This window comes from Ctenopharyngodon idella, chromosome 10 (genome assembly GCF_019924925.1).
Source record: "Ctenopharyngodon idella isolate HZGC_01 chromosome 10, HZGC01, whole genome shotgun sequence".
In the NCBI taxonomy this organism is placed as follows: Eukaryota; Metazoa; Chordata; class Actinopteri; order Cypriniformes; family Xenocyprididae; genus Ctenopharyngodon; species Ctenopharyngodon idella.
Genome location: NC_067229.1, coordinates 14,285,907 through 14,306,684, shown reverse-complemented (window position 1 = coordinate 14,306,684; position 20,778 = coordinate 14,285,907). Strand labels below are relative to the sequence as shown.

Genomic DNA, 20,778 nt, shown 5'->3' with positions numbered 1-20,778 from the left:
GATGACATGGCACCCCAAACCATCACTGACTGTGGAAACTTTACACTGGACTTCAAGCAACGTGGATTGTGTGCCTCTCCTCTCATCCTCCAGACTCTGGGACCCTGATTTCCAAAGGAAATGCAAAATTTACTTTCATCAGAGAACATAACTTTGGACCACTCAGCAGCAGTCCAGTCCTTTTTGTCTTTAGCCCAGGCGAGACGCTTCTGACGCTGTCTGTTGTTCAAGAGTGGCTTGACACAAGGAATGCGACAGCTGAAACCCATGTCTTGCATACGTCTGTGCGTAGTGGTTCTTGAAGCACTGACTCCAGCTGCAGTCCACTCTTTGTGAATCTCCCCCACATTTTTGAATGGGTTTTGTTTCACAATCCTCTCCAGGGTGCGGTTATCCCTATTGCTTGTACACTTTTTTCTACCACATCTTTTCCTTCCCTTCGCCTCTCTATTAATGTGCTTGTACACAGAGCTCTGTGAACAGCCAGGCTCTTTTGCAATGAACTTTTGTGTCTTGCCCTCCTTGTGCAAGGTGTCAATGGTCGTCTTTTGGACAACTGTCAAGTCAGCAGTCTTCCCCATGATTGTGTAGCCTACAGAACTAACTGAGAGACCATTTAAAGGCCTTTGCAGGTGTTTTGAGTTAATTAGCTGATTAGAGTGTGGCACCAGGTGTCTTCAATATTGAACCTTTTCACAATATTCTAATTTTCTGAGATACTGAATTTGGGATTTTCCTTAGTTGTCAGTTATAATCATCAAAATTAAAAGAAATAAACATTTGAAATATATCAGTATGTGTGTAATGAATGAATATAATATACAAGTTTTACTTTTTGAATGGAATTAGTGAAATAAATCAACTTTTTGATGATATTCTAATTATATGACCAGCACCTGTAGGTCATCTGACATTTCATACAGTTGTCTGATGATGAATTTAATGCAGGGCAACAACTCACTAGGTGGTAAAGCCTATAAAATGCAGTCAGAATGTCCATAAAATTCATGATATGAATGGCGATCGATTTGAACCCTTTGAAGCGAACGACAACACCGGTAAGATCAGAACGTTCACTGCTAAATTGCTTTTACGCTTTGGCTGCGGTGGCAGCACCCATCGTGCATTATAGGTCAATTGACATGATTTAAACGACAAAACGCATTCAAATATTTGACAATAGGCGCCGATTTATGTTTCTGCCGGTTGGTGCCCACACTCCATAACGTAGAGCCGTGAGGACACTATTGAGAGCGCGCAAGTTTTGTGGAGAGATTCGTGCTGCACATTACATTGATGTGCTCTCACGTTAATGTTTTACATTGACGCGCACTCGACATGTGTCGTTAAAAAATGCCATAGCTGCCTCAAGTGAACTATAAAAATGTAAAGAACTTCGCATCTGAAAGCTGCAGTCGTTTTCATTGGTTAAAATGAATGGAGAATATTTCGTGTATCCGTGGGTGCTTTGCGCCTATATAACCTAGTTCATGATAAATTTAATGAACTTAGTTACCTAGCTTTCTTGGTTGCCTTCAGTAAATTAACTTCTCTAAGAAAATTATTCATTAAACATCAGTTGACCATATGTTTACTTTCAATTTCATATTTCCATATTAAAAAAAAAAAAAAAAAATCAAGATATAGTTCACGCCAAAATTAAAATTCAGTCATTTACTTAACCTCATGGTCCAAAAGTTTGTGTAATTGATTTTATGTTGAATCAAATAAAATATTTCTTTCTGAATCTACTTTTTGTAATGTCTATTTGATGCTTTACAGAATAATGACTTCAAATTATCACATTAGTGTGAAAGAAGTTCTTTCAATGCATATTTTCCTGTCTATTTCATTCATATCACACAAATTTGTAATTCTGCTTCTTTTCATCACTTTGAAAATGGATTACGTACTAATCTAGTGTGATTATGGGGATGAATATTAATAGAATGGCAAGTTGGAAAACCACAGATGGTCTTTCACAGACGAGAGATGACAAACTGATCAAAGGAACCACGGCGGTACGTTTGTTGATGTGCAATGATAAAAGTCAGTAACGAGTTAGTATATGCAGCTGCACGTCCTGTGCTGCAAGTGAAGACAGTATACACTATAAAAACATATTTATTTAAATGAGCTCTACAATTGCCAAACTGTCAGGATTAATAAGCAAGGGGTATTTATTTGCCAAATGCTGACAGGAAAAATAACTTTAAAAATAACAATTTTACTATGTTACTATGTTTTTCCAGTTTTGCCGAAAGGCAACTGACCTTAACTGTGATTTCCTCTGATCTCATAAAAGGCTTGAATATTTCTTCCAGCACACACTGAATTTCAAAAGATATATCATGCATTCTATTTTAAAAAGATAATTATGCAGCCTGTCATATGTACAAAAGCTTTCTCATCTCTTTATCCTCTCAGAATCGGCGCATTTGAGGACTGTACCATGTGGAAACCGCACAACACTTCAGGTAACAATTCCTTCAATTAACACGTCATGACATCTTTTATCCCAGCCACTTACCATTTCTCATCCAGCAATATTTATGAGTGCATTTCCCAATTTTACTGAAGCGTTTTGAAAACCCATTCATTTTGTAATAGAAATGTCAAGTACGATTGTTTTGAGCTGAAAATCTCATTGACTTCGGTCAAAATGACATGTAACTTGGCAGAAAGTGTAAAAACTCTTCTAAAAACGTTTATTTATTTGAATATTTAGATTATTAATGCACTTTTGATTAGTGTGTGGCCTTTGTGATAATGTTAAATCTGAACTTGTCCTTCAAAACCCACTGAGATACTCAAATTCAACCGATTCAAGCACATTTGAACTCCAGATCTCTTTATTGGGGAGTCAATAGACCATAAAGTGTAAAGTACACAAGAAATATACCTGTTTATATGTTTATTTGACATTTATATATAGGTTATGAGACCACTATGAGGGCAAAGCATACACAATGTAAATGGTGAAATGTGTTGAGATAGATAGATAGATAGATAGATAGATAGATAGATAGATAGATAGATTCAGTTCTCAGATAGATAGAAAATCAGACAGATAGAACAACAAAACGATATAAATAAATATTTGTTTAGATCAATAGTTTAGATAAGTTAAATTATTATGGTGCATTAAATAAATGGTGAAATGTGTTTTGTTGATGGACTCACATATTGCTGATGTTTCATCTGAACCATCGGGGCAGTCAAGCTCCCCGTCACAAAGCCAGTTCTTGGAAACGCAGCTGCGTCCGTCGCCACAAAGAAATTCTTCGATGTCACATGCTTGAGGAAGAGTGGAGAGTAGAGGTGGAAAGATGACGTGGGGAGAGAATGAAAAATGAGAGGTCATGAATAAGATGTTATAGTATGTTTCTCAAGTTTGTGTCGAGCATTAATGCTGAATGTGAGTTGACAGTAAAATGACAGATATGGTGTATGTGAATGAGTGGTACTCGACTGTTTTAGCTTCAGAACCCAGATTTTACATTGGATATCAAGAGGAAACACAATAGTACCAAAAATAAATATACATAATAACACAAATACAAATAAAAAATGTAAGAATATTAACATAAATAAAAAATAACAATAAAATTAATTTAATTTAATTATTAAAAGTACAGTCTTTTAAAAATTGAAATAAAAAATAAATATATTATTAATTAAAATTTGAAATATTAATTAATTAAAATAAATAGTAATTATTATTTAGCCTTTATAAAGTACATGATGACAATAAAAGGACACTGTTTACTTTTAAGACAAAATAAAAAATAAAACATTTAGATTCAGATAGGTGTAGCAGATTATAAAATAAAAGAATGTCAAATGCCAATATATATGTCAATTATTTATATATATATATATATATACACACACACACACACACACACACACACACAAATGCAAGAAAAAGGAAACATTTTAAGGGGCTATATCAAAAACTTTACATTTAGAAAGACGGTGCACTCATATTACTACGAATGGGAGAAAGTGCAATGTGCAATATGGTGGAATAAGTCCCGCCTTCTAAATAAAAGAGCCAATCGCTGATTGATAGTAATCACGTCACTGCAGCTGCCATGAGAAGCTCCAGTAGACCCTTTTCACAAACTGTGATGACGCGTTTTAACGGTCATCAATAAATCCTGCAAAGTTTTTTATATTTTCATTTTTTTTTTAAATGTATGTACATTTATAACACTATACTTAGCATTATATTACCTTTGCATCAAATTAAAAAAAAATAGTTAATGCTGCTGTGAGGGTGTTTCTAATACAGCGGCTGTGGGAACGACGGTAAAATCTTTCTCTCTTCTGACGCTCTCTCTTATCAAACGCTCTCTATTTTTTCCCTCTTTTTGGAAGTTGTGAAAACTCTATTGTGGAGTTTTTCCTTTTGCTATTTGTGCAAATGGAAACACAAAAGAATATATTTAATGAAGTGTCTTATTCACCGCTATAAAAGTTTACCAAACCATGACGACTTCCGCTTATGAGAAACCAGGAAATGTGAAAAGTTTCTATTGCTAAACAGTCAGTGTTCTGAGACACACGCTTAGGACTGTGCATGTGCATTGGCTGGTCCAGCCTGAAAAATATGTTTTTTTAACGTTACTAAGAAACCACACTTATGAGACAATTGTTGTCAGAGTTCATTGGTGATTTCAAATATGAAATTTAATCGTAAGCTTGGCGAACAGCTTTGAAGAACTTGATGCTTCCCCATTCAAAGAGATAGGAGCTGTACTTGCATGACTGAAATGTCCGAGAGGCATTTCAAAGATGGCCGCCAAAGTCAAATGACTTGCCTTGAAAGGGACTTTGGCTATAGCTGCATCTAAAAACTTAGGCAGCTGACTTGTTGCCTCACTGCCTTGCAATGGCTCAAGAGGCAATGGCTCAACAGCACACGAATACCTCACAAAACTGATTTCAGACAGACTTCTGAGGCAGCGTAACATCTGAATGATCTACAGCAAAACAGAGCGAACTTTGGTGAGAACTAAACAAATATTTAATTACTACAGTAGTAATTTTTTACTAGAAATGACATCAGAAGTGGAAAACATTGGTCAAAAACGTACATTTACACACAAACTGACCAGAAACCGCAACTTTCAGATGCCATCTTTCTTTTTCTAGCTCAACTAGTCACCGAATGGAACGCATAGGATTGTGGGATATCAAAGGCAATGAAGGATATATCTTTGATTAAAAGTAAATTTGAAACTATAAACTATAGATCTGGATTTGTGAGGCTATAGTTTGAATTAATCCCTTTGCATGACACATGGACATTTTCAGAATAGTTCTTTCAGCATTCGTTTCATTTGTCATTGAGCGGAAGAGAGGCTCTTGGGAGCGCGAGTAACCGTCATATCTTTTGAAAGTCCTTCACATAAAATAAGTCGACAGGCTTTCATAGACAACCTAGAAGGTCAAGGAAGGTCCCATTTTTTTAAGTTTCGTTACAAGCTGTTCACACACTGGCAATAAAAAAGCAATTAATACATGAAAATTCATATAGCCCGTTTAAATGAAAATTAATAAAACATTGAAATCATTTTCAACAAAAAATCTATTTATGTATATATATATATATATATATATATATATAAAACCAAAACCATACTGAAACTTCTCGTTTACACTTCTTGTGTTTAGTGCCTCTTCTAGATGAATGGCTTGTTGTATTCCTCATTTGTAAGTTGCTTTGGATAAAAGCGCCTGCCATGTGAATATATGTAAAAAAAAATAAATAAATAAAAAAAATAAAAGCTCCATATACTGGTTCTGAATACATTCTGAATACTTTAAGTGAGTGTGGCCTTATCGTCTGCTCTCCTCTCACTAGTTCAAAGAGAACATGTTCTTTCATTCACCCAAATGCTTAAAAACAAATAGCCTCAAGTAGCAAGCAATCTACTAAAAAGTGCTCGCTCATTTTTTTGTCCACGATGCATTAGTGCTTCATAAATAACCAAATAACATGTGTACTGCATGAGACCCTTCACAAGACGGTACTTAGCCTAAACCCAAACAATCCATTTAAATTACTTTCTGGCCTTATTTGCGTTGCTGTAAACAATCCCAGAGAGAAGCAGCAGGGACAGACCTACCAAACTGTAGATGGATTTCATACATCAGACGGTTGAAAAGTTGAAAAGGAGCGCAGGAAAAGCTAGGAGCCTTTCAAGCTGGGTAAAGTAAGCGCATTTCCATAACAGAACGCTGTGAAGATGGGATGGTAATAGAGGAGCGTTTGTGGCCCTCCTGCTGAGTGGATGGGCAGGACAGTTTGATGTGTGAAAGCAGCATGAGTTGTGATTACAACGAGTTTCAAATCGTTCTGGTGGAGATGACAAGGAAGCTCACAGTTGAGACAGGAAGTTCAAAAGGAAACATCCTGTTCATTTGGCCCTGAGCGCTGATGTACACGGAAACATGTTTTGGACTCGCACTCTGGTAATGCGAAGAGTCATAGTCAATATACAGAAATGGCGAACAGCCTTTAAACTGAAAACCTGTAAACGGTCTGTTTATGGTAAAAAGCAGCTGAGATACAAGTGTTTTGTTCAACAGCATCTGCTCTACAGCATGTTTTGAGGAAAAGCACATTTAAAGTGTCTTGAACAGCAGTATGTGATTCACTGGCAGCAGGGCCAGCACGTGCCTATAGGCAAACTAGGCAGCCACCTAGGGCGGCAGCACAGTCAGGGCGGCAAGAAAGAGATGAATTTAGTTTATTTTTTTATTTTTTTTGACATTCGTTTGGAATTATTTCACTTAAATCAAAAAGTTATCACCCAATTAGTTATTCTAAATCTAAACTTTCCTTCATTCTACCAAGTACCACAACCCGCCCTGCCCCACCCAAGAGCAGCATATGCAAAACACCCTGATGTAATCCAAAAATGTAATCAAAACGAATACAATTATCTGGACAAGGATACAAAAGATGGTGACTTTTACTGCTGCAGATGACTAATGAACTTTAAGAGCGACACTCGCTTCAGAAAGGTAGGCTTATGTATGAGGACTTGAGGCTAGCGTGGAATTTTCTCACTCAAACCATTGCCTGCTGCTGCTTCTGATTGCTTTTAGTTGGAAAAGCTGCCCATAACTGCTGGTCTAGGATCAGTTTTCCCCTGTGATAATGGCATATTGGCGAAACAGGTTTGGCAAACAATCCAGTGCATATATGCAAGCATGCGTTTGCAAACACAAATAAGTTTTCTATTTAAATTGTGTTTTTGCAGCGTTGGGCAATGTAGCCAATCACATACATATCTGTTAATTTCTTGAACGCAATGGCCAATCAGAGGTGTTTAAGTTAGCACTGAACAAAAACTGTATGCATTTTGAGCAGTGAGTGGATTCTGAGTTTTGCACGCTCTCAAATCCTTTCATTATGACAAGAGATTCATTGTGCAGACATTTTAACAGGTAACTTACTTTTTTAAGTTAAGCCAACAATTATTTTTTACAGTGTAGAAAGAGCTGTGCACGCACAAGTCACTTCGCCCCTACTAGAACTACCACCGATTTGCTGCTTTCAGTGACTCTCTCATTGAAAATGAATTAGAGACTTTTTTCGTGGATCCAGTGTAAAACTGTCTTTATGTCAAAGTGGTAGGCTACTGTCGGCCCAATTTATTAGATATTCTTATATAAGATATTCTTATATAATACAGAGTTTGCATTTGCAGCTAGTGGTTGCGTGCTGATTATTATTTTTTTTTTTACGTTGCAGAATAAAAAATAAAAAAAATCCGAAAACATGTTTATGCATGCTTTAATTTTAGTGCAAGTTTATCAATAAACAAAACCTCTAGTCTTTCACATGCATCTCAAAGATTGTGTTTAATTGTGAGTGTGAAGTGGGGGCGACACGACAGTGTTTTGCCTAGAGTGGCAGTTAGTTAAACTTGTGCCGGCCCTGACTAACAGTGACATGGATTTAGCATGTAGCTCATTATACGTCTGATAAACACTTTTTATAAATATAAATCACAATGAATATCCTCCCAATTCACACACTTCGTGTTCTAAATAGTATTCAAAATTAGAATTAGTGTCCCAAATTGTAGTACGTTGTAATGAGTATTCCAAAGATACCCGGATGGTCTACTTTTTCCGGTTAAAATCCGAAGTGCAGACCCATATCATTCGATTAAATGAACTGTGACAAGATGATTGAGAGGGCAGTTTAAATGGTGGCAGGATGCACATAAATAAAGGCTGGAATACACTACATGACTTTTGCCCCAATTTAGAGTCTGGACAAGTTGATGCTTGTTGCAGAGCCAGTCTGCAAATTTGAGTTTAACAGATTTCACAGAAAATCCTGTAGTGTATGATGGTCACAGACTCCGTTTTTTTTTTTTTTTTTTTAGCTTAAAAGTTTGAATCCATCCTATCAGAGGATATCAAACATGTTTTCATGTATTCATTTCATGTTTTCAACATGTATGAATCTTCCATGTCACTTGGAAAACATTGTTACAACATGGAAGGAAATTTGGATAGCTTCATTTTTAATTTACTTGCAGTATTGCGTAAAGTCATATATTCCTCTATCAGGCTTCATTTGTCCTCATTATATAGTATAAGTGAAAACAATCAATTCTATTCACATTGAAAATCACAGGAAAATCAGTCATGGCTGTCATACGCATGTTAAAGACACACAATGAATCCGACCCATAATCCTCAATCTTAGATCATAATGCTACGCATGTCTGCGAAAGAGATAGAGATGCATTAATCCTGAAGCAAAAGGGAAAAAATCAATGCAAACTTATTAAAAAGACCTTCATTTTTCGTCCCGCCTCAATTTTAAGCAAACTCTTCCATTTTTCTCTCCACAATGGCAGATTATCAAGATATTATCTCACATAACACAAACCAGGCCCTCTTACCTTAAACAGAAGCTAACACACACACACACACACACACACACACACACAGACGTGCGCACAAACTCCTCACTAAGAAAACATGAATAATTCATAAGCTTATCTTAAAATTCAGTGTGGCTTTCTCACACATTATGCCTAATGTGGTTCTGTTCACAGCCTTCCGCCACTCCACGCCTGCTTGTTTTGTACCTGGGAAAATACTGCATGCTGAACGCATCCCTGACAGCTGCTTTGGAAATATATTTTATGGGAACGTGTGAAATATGGATGCATAAAGATACAAAACCAGCTCCAATGATGAACATTCACACTGGCAGTGTTTTGGCAGGTATTATGATGCGAATCTCAGCACAACTCAATTTTTTGTCAATAAATCGAGAGCATTTGTAGGTTTGGTAAAGCGATAAAGTTCTCAAATGACATTCTGACACAGAGTAGGACTATGTTGACATGCTAAGTTTTGCGATTTTTCACACAAAACAGATTTTTTATAAAGTATAAAAACATGGAATCCTGATTCGACTTTTCAGTGCCTCTTCTAGAGAATGTTCCTCTGTATGGTGGCCGTCCTTGTGAATCGAGTGCTATTGACCCACGACCAGGCATATGGAGGAAATTCTCCATGGCTGCATGTGCCAAGACTAACTGTCTTAAAGACTATTAGCTGCTTCCTCTCATTTTGTTTACTTCTACTTAATTTCAACATGAATTGACTATTTACTCCCTCCCTCCCTTGAATATATATATAAACAGCACATCTAAGCAAATTAAGCTAGAAAATATAGTCTCCATCATAACAGAAGATTGCAATGTAAAAAAATAAAAAGTGTAAAGGTAAGGTCAAAGGTCAGAGAAAAATATTTTAAAATTCTGAATAGTTAATAATAGGTTAACTTTGAGATATATACATGCAAATGTAATTTAAAGGCCCTCTGAAGTGCCTTGAAACATGCAGCATTATTCAATGTTGAAGTTATTTCTACTGAAACAGTATGGAAAGCATGTTTACACAGTCTGAATCATTCCCTATCTCCTATATACTGCACTATGTGCCATTCACCATGTCGAAAATAGTAAATGTAATATAAGAAGTGACCGATGTTAGCCGCAGCTTCAGCATCTATTTATAATGTAGGGGGCGGGACGCTTTAGATTCTAGAGAGCATTTGATTGGACAGAAAATCTGATGAGAAGCTGAAGTGCAGTGTGATGTCATCAAAATCATTGATCCATATTGGCGGAAGTGAGAGACTGTAAGTTTTGAATGCTTAAATCTTCTAAATGCGAATTTTGTCATTGTTTTGGATCACACTAGCTTATAGATAACAGCAAGGCTAACATATTCATAAAAGCCAAAAAAAAAAAAAAACTTAATTTTGATTCCATGGGGACTTTAAAATATTATATATATATATATATATATATATATATATATATATATATATATATATACATTGAGATGATAATATTGTCGCTTTTAAAAACTTGCACTTTAAATCCCGTTTTTAAAAGTTTGTTTTCAGGCCCCTAAATGCTGTCGTCATGCAAATGAACGGCCAAAATGCATAAAATGTTCTGTTTTTAGCTGAAAACAATGTTGTGTAAATGACCCCTAAAACACCTCTGATTGGCCATTGCGAAATCAACAGATAAGTTTGTGATTGGCTGCAATGCTCAACGCAGCAAAAACTAGAAATAGAAACCTTTGATGTTCTATAGAACGCAAATACAAGCTGCATGTGTCGCAATTCAGAGGCTGCATCCTTCGCAGGAGTGTAAAAATCCTCCGCGAAGGTCAGACCGAGTGTTGTTAAATGTGACGTCTAGGGTAATTCGGCAATTTCTCTCCAAAAAAAAAAAAAAAAAAAAAAAAAACCCTGTCGTCATCAGTGCGCAATGAATTCTGGGGTAGGCAAGGCCGTGAAGGATCCATCTGTTGTATCCTTCATTTCACGGGAAGCAGATGCATTTGGGACAGAGTATGTCACGCCGCGGTGATGCAATCGGCCTTTGAATGCGGCCTTTGAAAGATGCAGTCTCTGAATTGGGATGCAGCTACAGATGCGCAATGGATCGTTTGCCAAATATGTTTTGCCAATATGCTATTTTTACAGAGAAAACTGATCCTAGACCAGTAGTTATGGGCAGCTTTTCCCTCTAAAAGCAATCAGAAGCAGCAGCAGGCAGTGGTTTGATGCTACATTTCATACTGCACAGTAAATGCATCATTTCTTCATCTATGCAGCTGTAAAACAGGATAATCTTCTGCCGTTTTTTTTTAACAAGGTGCAAGTGAGTGACATTTAATGAGCGCAGGCATATCCTCATCCAAATCTGGATATTTAATTACACACCGCTGTTCCATCTACCTGCCCTCACGCTCCAAACATTAACTCTGACTCCTGCCGTACAAGATCAGCGCCACCCGTTAGCTTCATCAGCGTGAGTGCAGATGATGAACAGCTCCAGCCATTGTGCCGAAGAGATGTTTGCAATTTCTCTCTTGCGTGATTAATCAATCCCAACGTGCACAAGCTCGTTCAATTACGGCACGTGCGTGGGGCCCATATTGATCGTTTTATTTCTGAAATAAGTGGGAAGGACGTAGGCTCTCTGCCAGCTCTTAATTATGAAATATCATTTGTGGTTGCCATAGAGATGTGACACAGTAATGAGGAACGAGTCTTGTGCAACCAAACTTCTGACAGGAAAAATCGAATTATTTAAGCTGACTTCAAAAACGCAGCAGTTCCCTATTGGACACCAAAGCATGTGTGACACTATAAACTTCAGAATACACAAACACAAAGTTTTGTTTGCCTTTTGTTTATAATCTGCTAAATGGCTAAATCAATTTTAAAAGAAAAGATAAAACAAAACAGAGATAAAGAGCAAGTAAAATAGTTAGAGCAGGGAAACATAGAGCTGGATCCAAAAGTGTGAAACCATATTAAAAAAAAAAAAAAAAAATCAGGCATTTTTGTCATTTAAACCTGCAAATAAAAACGTTTAGGAATCAAATCTATCTGGCAAGCTATCTGTTGGTCAGTCAAACAGATAGCCCCGCCGCAAAATCACAACAATGGTCGAATTTAACTTTAGCTTTTAACTACATGTTTAAGAACCTCTGATAACATGGAATGAAATAGATAAATATGATGTACAATTACATTTTAATAGAAAATATGAATATAAAATGCAAAACATCACTAGTGGTCTCAGACTTCTGGAGCTATTGAGAGATAGAGAGATAGATTCTCTTAACCCGATTTGAAAATGTTCTTGCCATCTGAAAGCTGTTTTCAGGCTGGAAAGTTTTGAAGGTGCATGAAAAAAAAAAAAAAAAAAGGGGGATTTACATAAACTAACCCGTTACTTCAAGAGTTGTTTGGAATTGCATGTCATCTCTGCATTTTCAGGGTCAATCAAGCTGTCTGCTCAGCTGAAAGTCGTCATGAGCTTCACAAACACGCTCTCGCAATAACCTGCAACAGCTTTTAGCATCAAAAACAATGTGGAATGAGACGATGAGTCCTTGGACGCTCTTTTATCATTACAATCTACATCAGAGAAGAGTTTGTGAAATGACAAGATCCAGCCTCGCCAGCTGTCTTCATTCTATGAGCCGCCATTTTAAAGTCTGAAACGCTCTTCTCTTATCGCAGATGTCACCACAAAAACCTCTGGCAGAGGCTCCGAAAGAAAAAAAAATTCAATGCAGTGATTTTGCATTCGTTGTCCTAAGATTTTATCCGTTTAATCAGATATCTGAATTTCTTTTATCTTCGCACAATAAGATTTGCAAATGAAACATCATCTTTTTTGCCCTTTCTTAGATGAGTACTTCCTGTGCCTTCCTGTTCGCTTTAATAAGTGCTTAACATTTGCGGATTCTGACTGGCTGAGTCTTTGTGAACTCAAGAGACCACCTCGCTTCAGTTTCCAAAATGTTTCTAATTCATACGGATTCAAAATGGGCCTAGATTAGCATAACAGAGTGACGCTTCACAGTGTGTACAGTATTTCGCTCTCAGTGGGACATCCTGAGTGGAATGATTCAGCTGGAAGAGAAAACAATTATTTCATTTAATAACATGTTCAACTGGCCTTTTTGAAAATATTTTAGAAGAATAAGACTTAAGCTTAGACATATTGTGAACAGTGTTGCTAAGTATTAAAGCTCAGTGCAGCTGTACTACAGAATGTTTAAGATGAGGATTTTTGTTGATTTACTATTTTAAAATGGGCAAGAAGAAGGGATGCAAGTCATATCTAGAGACCAGAATATTGGGGGTTAAAGTTGGGGCAGTAAGTAACCACCTAGCAACCACCCAGAACACCCAAGTAATCACCTAGAAACATAATTAAAACCACTCAAAATACCTTAGAAACCTTATAGTAACATGATAAAAACACCACAAAACACTTTAACAACCACATAGCAACATGCTACACTGTAAAAAGAGAAAGCCACATGAAGAATCAGAGTTCATCACAAGTAGCTTTTCCACAAGTTGAAGTATATACTAATATAAGGAAGGTGCACAGAGTCATTCATGCAAACGCAAAACACCATCATGGTAACCCACAACACTTACATAATGCAATAAACATTCATTAAACAACAGAAGATGTAACATAAAACGATAATGTGCATAAATGATAACAAAAACTATTAAGAAACATGATTATTTAAACAAAATACTTTCAAATGTGGAGTGTCACACAGGGAATTGTGGGAATATCAGTTTACAATTTTTGACTGTAAATTATACATTGATTTGTTCTTTTTTACTTCTAAAAATTGTAGCATTTACAGCATTTTACTGTGAAAATTACATAAAATGTCTGGTAAGAGCTTTTACAGTTTTCCCCTGTATATAGTACGGGAACTTACTGTTAACCTATTTACAATTTTTTTTTGTAGCATTTTTACAACATTTTACCGTTAAAATAACATTCATTTTTTACAATGTAAGAACAACCCCAAAACACCTCAGCAACCCCATAGCAACATACTAATAACAACATGCTAAAACAACAACTCAACAACCACATAGCAACATCCTAAAACAACCCAAAGCACTTAAGCAACCACATAGCAACATGTTAAAAACACTCGGAACACCCATACGAGGGCAAATTACTTAACAACGTGCTAAAAACTATGAAGAACTCATTTGAAACCCCATAGCAGCATGCTAAAAGCCACCCAGAACCCCTCAGATAGTAACATGCTAAAAACCATGCAGAACAACCTAGCAACTCCACAGCAACATGCTAAAAAAACAGGAACACTTTAGGAAGCACACAACAATATGTTAAAACCATCCAGAACAGTTTAGCAACTGCATAGCAAGATGCCAAAAACCACCTAGAGTAGCAATAGCTAAAAACAACTCAGAACACCTTAGCAACCCCATAGCAACATGCTAAAAACCATCTAGAACCCCCTAGAGTAGGAACTACCTAGCAATGTGCTAAAAACAACCCAGAACACCTTAGCAACCCCATAGTAACATGCTAAAAACCATCTAGAACCCCCTAGAGTAGCAACTACCAAGCAATGTGCTAAAAACAACCAAGAACACTTTAGCAACCCCATAGCAATGTGCTAAAAAAAAAAATCTAGAACCCCCTAGAGTAGCAACTACTTAGCAACGTGCTAAAAACAACCCAGAACACCTTAGCAACCCCATAGCAACATGTTAAAAACCACCACAAATACCCTACAGTAGTAAACTACTTAGCAACATCCTATAGTAACACAGAACACCATGTAAATTACTTCTGTATTGTTTACCACAATTTAACCACTAATTCAGAATAAGATCAGTTTTAGCTTTTATTTTAAATAAACATCAATCATCAGAAAAAACATGGACAAATTTACTTGGACATTGTGCAAAATATCTCCTATTTTATTCTTTTCACGCATTCTCACTCCTCTTATCTGTTCATATATTCACTCCCAGTATTGTACAGCTACAGTAGAAGCTCCAGATAAGGGAGGATTAGGAGAATGAGAGAATGAAACAGGAGGAACGAGAGAGAGAGAGAGAGAGAGAGAGAGAGAGAGAGAGAGAGGAGAAAGTGCAATTACGTTGCTCCCTCAATTGTGTAATAGAACATGGCTTTTCATCTATCAATACACGATCATGTTAATTGTCAAGTAAAAATGAGTGTGCATGTTCCCGCCTCTGTCATTATGTGCGCCAATGTGAATTTGCCTATCACAAAAAAAAAAATCATATGCCTTCAGAGTATTTAGAAGGTAGCACAACATTTTAAAAATTAGTGATATTTTTTATACATATTATTTTTTGTTACATTTACAATGGTTACAAAAGTTATGAAAACACACTCACACACACACACACACACACACACACACACACACACACACACACACACATTTTTATGTTTTTCATTTTTAATATTTTTTTTATTTTATTTATATTTAATATTCAAAATAATATTCAATTAATATCTGAATTTATATATATATATATATATATATATATATATATATATATAATAAATTGAGAAAGTAATATTAATATACTGTATTTATAAAAAAGTTATATACAAACAAAAAGCTGTGATTTACCCTTAAAGTACTTTGTGGCGCAAAATTGTCATAAAATACATTCAAATGTCAAATTATTGGTAGTTACATTTACAATAGTTAAAAACTAAAATGTGTTCCGAAAACTAAACAATTATGAATATAAATATAGAATAAAATAATACTTTTTTAGTATTAATGAAGTGCAAAATAATTAATATTAATAAAAAAATATATACCATTTGCCTTCAAGGTAGTTAGACTGTAATACAAAATTGTCAAAATGAATTGTCATTAAAAAATTTTGCTACATTTACAGTAGTTAAAAGAATAAATAAACTGAAAAAACAATTTATTTATTAAAACAGAGAATTAAATCATATATTTTATTATTTTTTATAATAATTTGATTATTATTATAATTGAATTTTCATTTTTATTATTAAGAAGAAATATTATTAATATTAATAAAAACAAATAATAATAATGATAAGGAAATAATATTATAAATAACACTAAATGCACTAATAATAATAATAATAACAACAACAACAACACTAAATAATTAGATTAGATTAGAGGACACCAAAGGTTATGTGAGGGGGAAAAAAACAGAGATGTGTTCAAATCAGGCAGGATTGAAATCAGTGCATCTGTGAAACATTTTCCTGACCTCCTGAGGGAAAACTAGTCTTTTAGTCAGTCTATACATGCATGTCTTCGTCAGTGTGTGTGTGTGTGTGTGTGTGTGTGTGTGTGCTGCAGTTGCACTACAAGAGTCCCTCAGGGTCCGTCTTTCCCAAGTGAGCAAAAGCAAGAGACGCACCTCACTAACCGATGCCACCACCTCATTCATCTGGAAATAGCCTGTTTTGCTGTCTCGCTCAAAGAAAGATGCCTATGACGGAAGCGACTGAGAGAAAAACTGCCGTGTCAGACAAAGGTTTCTGCCCTAAAAAGCTGTAAAAATACGGCTGTCTTCAGTGCTCTGCGGACAGTCCTGGATGTTACATTACTCATAAATGAGCTCCACTTCCTGTCAACTCTCGTTCCTCACCAGCTCCTCGGCTTGTTTAAGGACATTTAGCTGTCAGAATCGTGATTGTGTCCACTTTTATACAGCGATAAAAGGATACGGAAGGGCACACAGAGGCGAGACCTGGGAACTGGACGCGGCCGAGGGAACATATTCATCTGCTGCTAAACTGCACTGTGGGGGAGGCCGTCTGAAGTTAATAAATACACCAGAAACACGTTCTGCTCAAGCGATGCTGAATCTGTGGGGACTCATCTCCTGTGATGAGGATGAGAAATAAGACACGCTGAAATAGAAATGTACTAAAATAAATCTACACACTACGGTCCAGGGTAACTTTTGGTTACAGCACTTGATGCACTTATGCATCAATTCTACCTCTAGTTGTCTATTTTTACATGTCAAACTTTGTTTTATTATAATAGTATGAGAAAAATTCTAGATAAAATAAGTAAATACACACAAACAAATATTTAATTCTAAATATTAATATAATAAAATTATATAATATTTTTAATAATATTAAATATTTAAATAATTATCTATATTTTTATTTCTACATTTTAATGGTAAATTTAATGATAATTTTTTTTACTATAATTTGGTACAATATTTATATAAATATAATGTTTTTATAATATATAGTATTTAAGCAATATTAATTTTATATTTTGTTCATAATTATTTATACATTTAATTGCAAATATTTAAATTGAAAATTAATTACTACAATACAGCACAATATAATATATGCTAACTGAAATTTGTCATTAAAATATTTATAATAATAATACTGAATTAGTTTTAAGTATAATTTCAATTTATAATATAGTATTAAAATATTTCAGAGTATATACTATAATATATATATATATATATATATATATATATATATATATATATATATATATATATATATATATATATTTACACATATTTGTACCCTTTATTATTAATTTTTGTATACTTTTAGGGTTTGTTCTAACCTAATTATATATATATATATATATATTTTTTTTTTTTTTTTTTTTTTTAATGGCTTGTGTGTACATGTATTTTAAGTCAAGACTTAAATTGTACATTTTATATATTGATTAAATGTCTAGTCTAAATTTTAGACCATGAATGTCTAATGTCATCATAACAGGCCTAATCAAAATCTGACGTTTTTTTTTTTTTTTTTTTTTGTTCCCCTCCGTGGCTTTTTTTGTATAATCTTAGCATTTACTTTTGCAAATTACCTATAAAATAAACAGAAAAGATTCCCAACAGTGACTTCCAAACTTGTATTTCCATGTATGCGTGAGCCTAAACGTCTATTTTTGCATCCATTGCATTTGCATCCCATTTCGAGCTGTAACTCTGTCACGGCTCTAAGATTTAATCATGATTTGAGTGTGTGTGTAAATGCGACACCGCGGGGAACATTAATGTATGACTGTGCCGATCGTTTTCACCAGCTGTAGTGCGCAAAAAGTGAGCGGTTTTTGGGTCATTGCACATGATGGAATCCGCCTCATTCCCGGCAGAAACACCGTAAATGCTAAACGAGCCACAGACATCAAAAACATCTACAGAACACCAATGATCTCGCACAGTGGTATCGCCCATCTGCCGCCCTATTATGGCGAACCATTTTGCTCGAACAAAATACGGCTGTTCTGAAAGTCACTTCCTCCGTTTTCCACTGCAAGGATGGAAAAACATGCAGCGTTTTTTTCACTCGGGTTAATAAAACTGCAAGCACATGGTGCCCTCTGTACGACATCACAATCACACAAAGCCGTTTTGAGAGATCCTCGGCCAATATGCTGGAATCGATGTTCGCCGCCACCTGCGAGCTTTGTGGCGTTTGGCTTTCGCGGACAGAGACGAGGGGCGTCCTTTCTGACAGGACTGGCTCGGACGTTACCGCGGCAGCGATTCAAAAGGGTCCAGATAATGTCAGCGATGGCGAATGTGGCTCCAACACTCGTATTCTTGTAGCAACCGGCCATCTGCTCCGGGGGAGATTCATGCTGAAAATGCAAATCAAGGAAAAGCTGGAAGTTTGGTTGTAACTGTGTCATCATTTTTTTTTTTTTTTTACAGAGTTAGATGTTCCAGGCCAATGTTCTGTAGGACTCTTTACATTAAAAAAAAAAAAAAAAAACCTTACAGTATTGCTATCAGACCATAATACCATGGTACTTTGATATATATAAACACACACATATGGCACAAAATTAATAAGTACCATGGTACAAAGAGTAGCCTATGTACATATACAAATACAAATCAATTCTATATTATTTATTTATAAATTTTGTGTGTGTGTATTTTTTATATATATATATATAGTATTAAATTTCTTTTATTTTTAGATGCATGTTTCTATACAAATAATTTAAAAAATTTATGTAAGCAATAAGATTCGAGAGGCTGTGCTGTATCGTGAATAAGTCACGGCTGAAGGGCGTTGCAACCCCTTCAGCCATGACTTATTCACGATACAGCACTAGCCTCGAGTATGAAACAGTTACCTCACAATGCAAATATTAAAGCCAAAAATATGTATCAATGCAACTTTCATAAAGTAAACTTTGACTAAAAGCCTTCCTTCCGCCGGAAAAAAATAGTCCCTGACCGTGAACAGCAACAGAAGTTACATTATTACGCCATTAGATGTCGGTAAAGACTGTCTTTATGAGTCAGTCAGTGTCAGTCAGTAGCGAAGACTTTTACATTGAAAACACTGAATTGTTGTGAACACGGAACAAGACGCAACTGACAAATGCTTTGACTAGCGCTGTCAGTCACGGGAAAACCCCTTAACTGTTAAAAGGACAAGATAATACATCGGGCATTTAAACAGATTTTTTATTATGAACATAGGATTGTCCTGAAGGAAAATGCTAAATCTGAATACAGGTAATAAACTTGCTCACTCAATCTCTTTCTCACAACACTCTTCTACTTAATACAGTAAGATTCAATGAACAATATCAATTGAGAACAAGTTTACATTGCTAAGAGTGGTTGCTAAGGGTGTTGTGTAGTGATACACAGAACCGTTTGGTGAAGCGGTCATAGCCGTGTCTTATCGTGAATAAAACACAGCTATTGACTATCTATCTATCTATCTAACACTTATCTAACACTTAGAATATTAATAATTAATAAATATTCTAATTCATCAAATTAATATATGGTACATACACAAAAAATAGACTATAATATTATTATTAATACTACTACTACTAATACTAATAATAGAAATACACATTGCATTCTCAGTTTTGTTTTTATACATAAAATTGACCATTTATAATACAATTTATCGTATTCAACCATTTAGTATTTTATTTAAAAGAATATTTAATATGCTATGTAATTTAGTTTTATGATTTTATATATAAAATTCATGTAATAAATATATCAAATAATAATAATACCTCTAAATATAAATAATTTTTAAAATATATTAGTATTATTTGTAAAGTATATTAGTATACTTAATTTTATAGATATATAAAACAAAAAAAACAAAAAAAAATGCAAATCCATTTGCCTGAAACTATTTTTTAATGGACATGTTTTTCAATACAGTACATTCCTATTTTCTTTGTATTATCAGCATCCTAACGCATTTCATAGTGCATTTTCATCAGATTTCTGATTCAAAATGCACAGTTGTACACCTAAAAGACCTAAAAATGAGCATCTTTTCAATTAAAAAGTTTTATGAATTGCACAAAACACTCAATCCAAATACTCCATCTTGCACAAAATACTCCATCTGCAAAAAAAGGATGTCAATCCCCAGAGAGATATCCAAAGCCTGTCCTTATTTACACAGCCAAGACAGCGAACCTCATACACCTCCCATGGGAAAACGCAGTACCCTTCCTGGACATAATTCCAGCTAATATAATATCTACAACCATTATAAAGGACTCGAGTAGAAGGCTTTTCAAACATCGGCAGGCCGCAGTCACTTAACTGTCCGTGAGTTCAGCAGGTCAGTGACGAGACGGCCCCGCTGGGCGGCACTCAGCTCACTAATGCACACGTTAAGGGCCGCGAATGGAGTGAGAGTCGTTGCGTAAGACCCATAACGGCGCTCTAGAGTGTTCTTGGGAATACACTGATCCATTATCTCCCACACTTTTATTACGCCTAATTAAAACATAAGGACAATAGGGTCGTTTCGTCTTCTTAGGGCCGCCGGCGACGTACGAAATGTTCTATTCTGT

At 35.3% G+C, this 20,778-nt stretch overlaps 1 protein-coding gene across 4 annotated transcripts in view; it reads right to left on the bottom strand.

Annotated features, from left to right (window-relative positions):
• The window catches only part of lrp1ba (low density lipoprotein receptor-related protein 1Ba), a 275,419-nt gene that overhangs the window by 233,712 nt on the left and 20,929 nt on the right, over window positions 1–20,778 (bottom strand). For all 4 annotated transcript variants that reach the window (XM_051907800.1, XM_051907801.1, XM_051907802.1 and 1 more), the window contains exon 2: window positions 3,184–3,297. In XM_051907800.1, coding sequence (XP_051763760.1) covers window positions 3,184–3,297 — 114 coding nt within the window. The remainder of the gene's footprint in view (window positions 1–3,183; window positions 3,298–20,778) is intronic.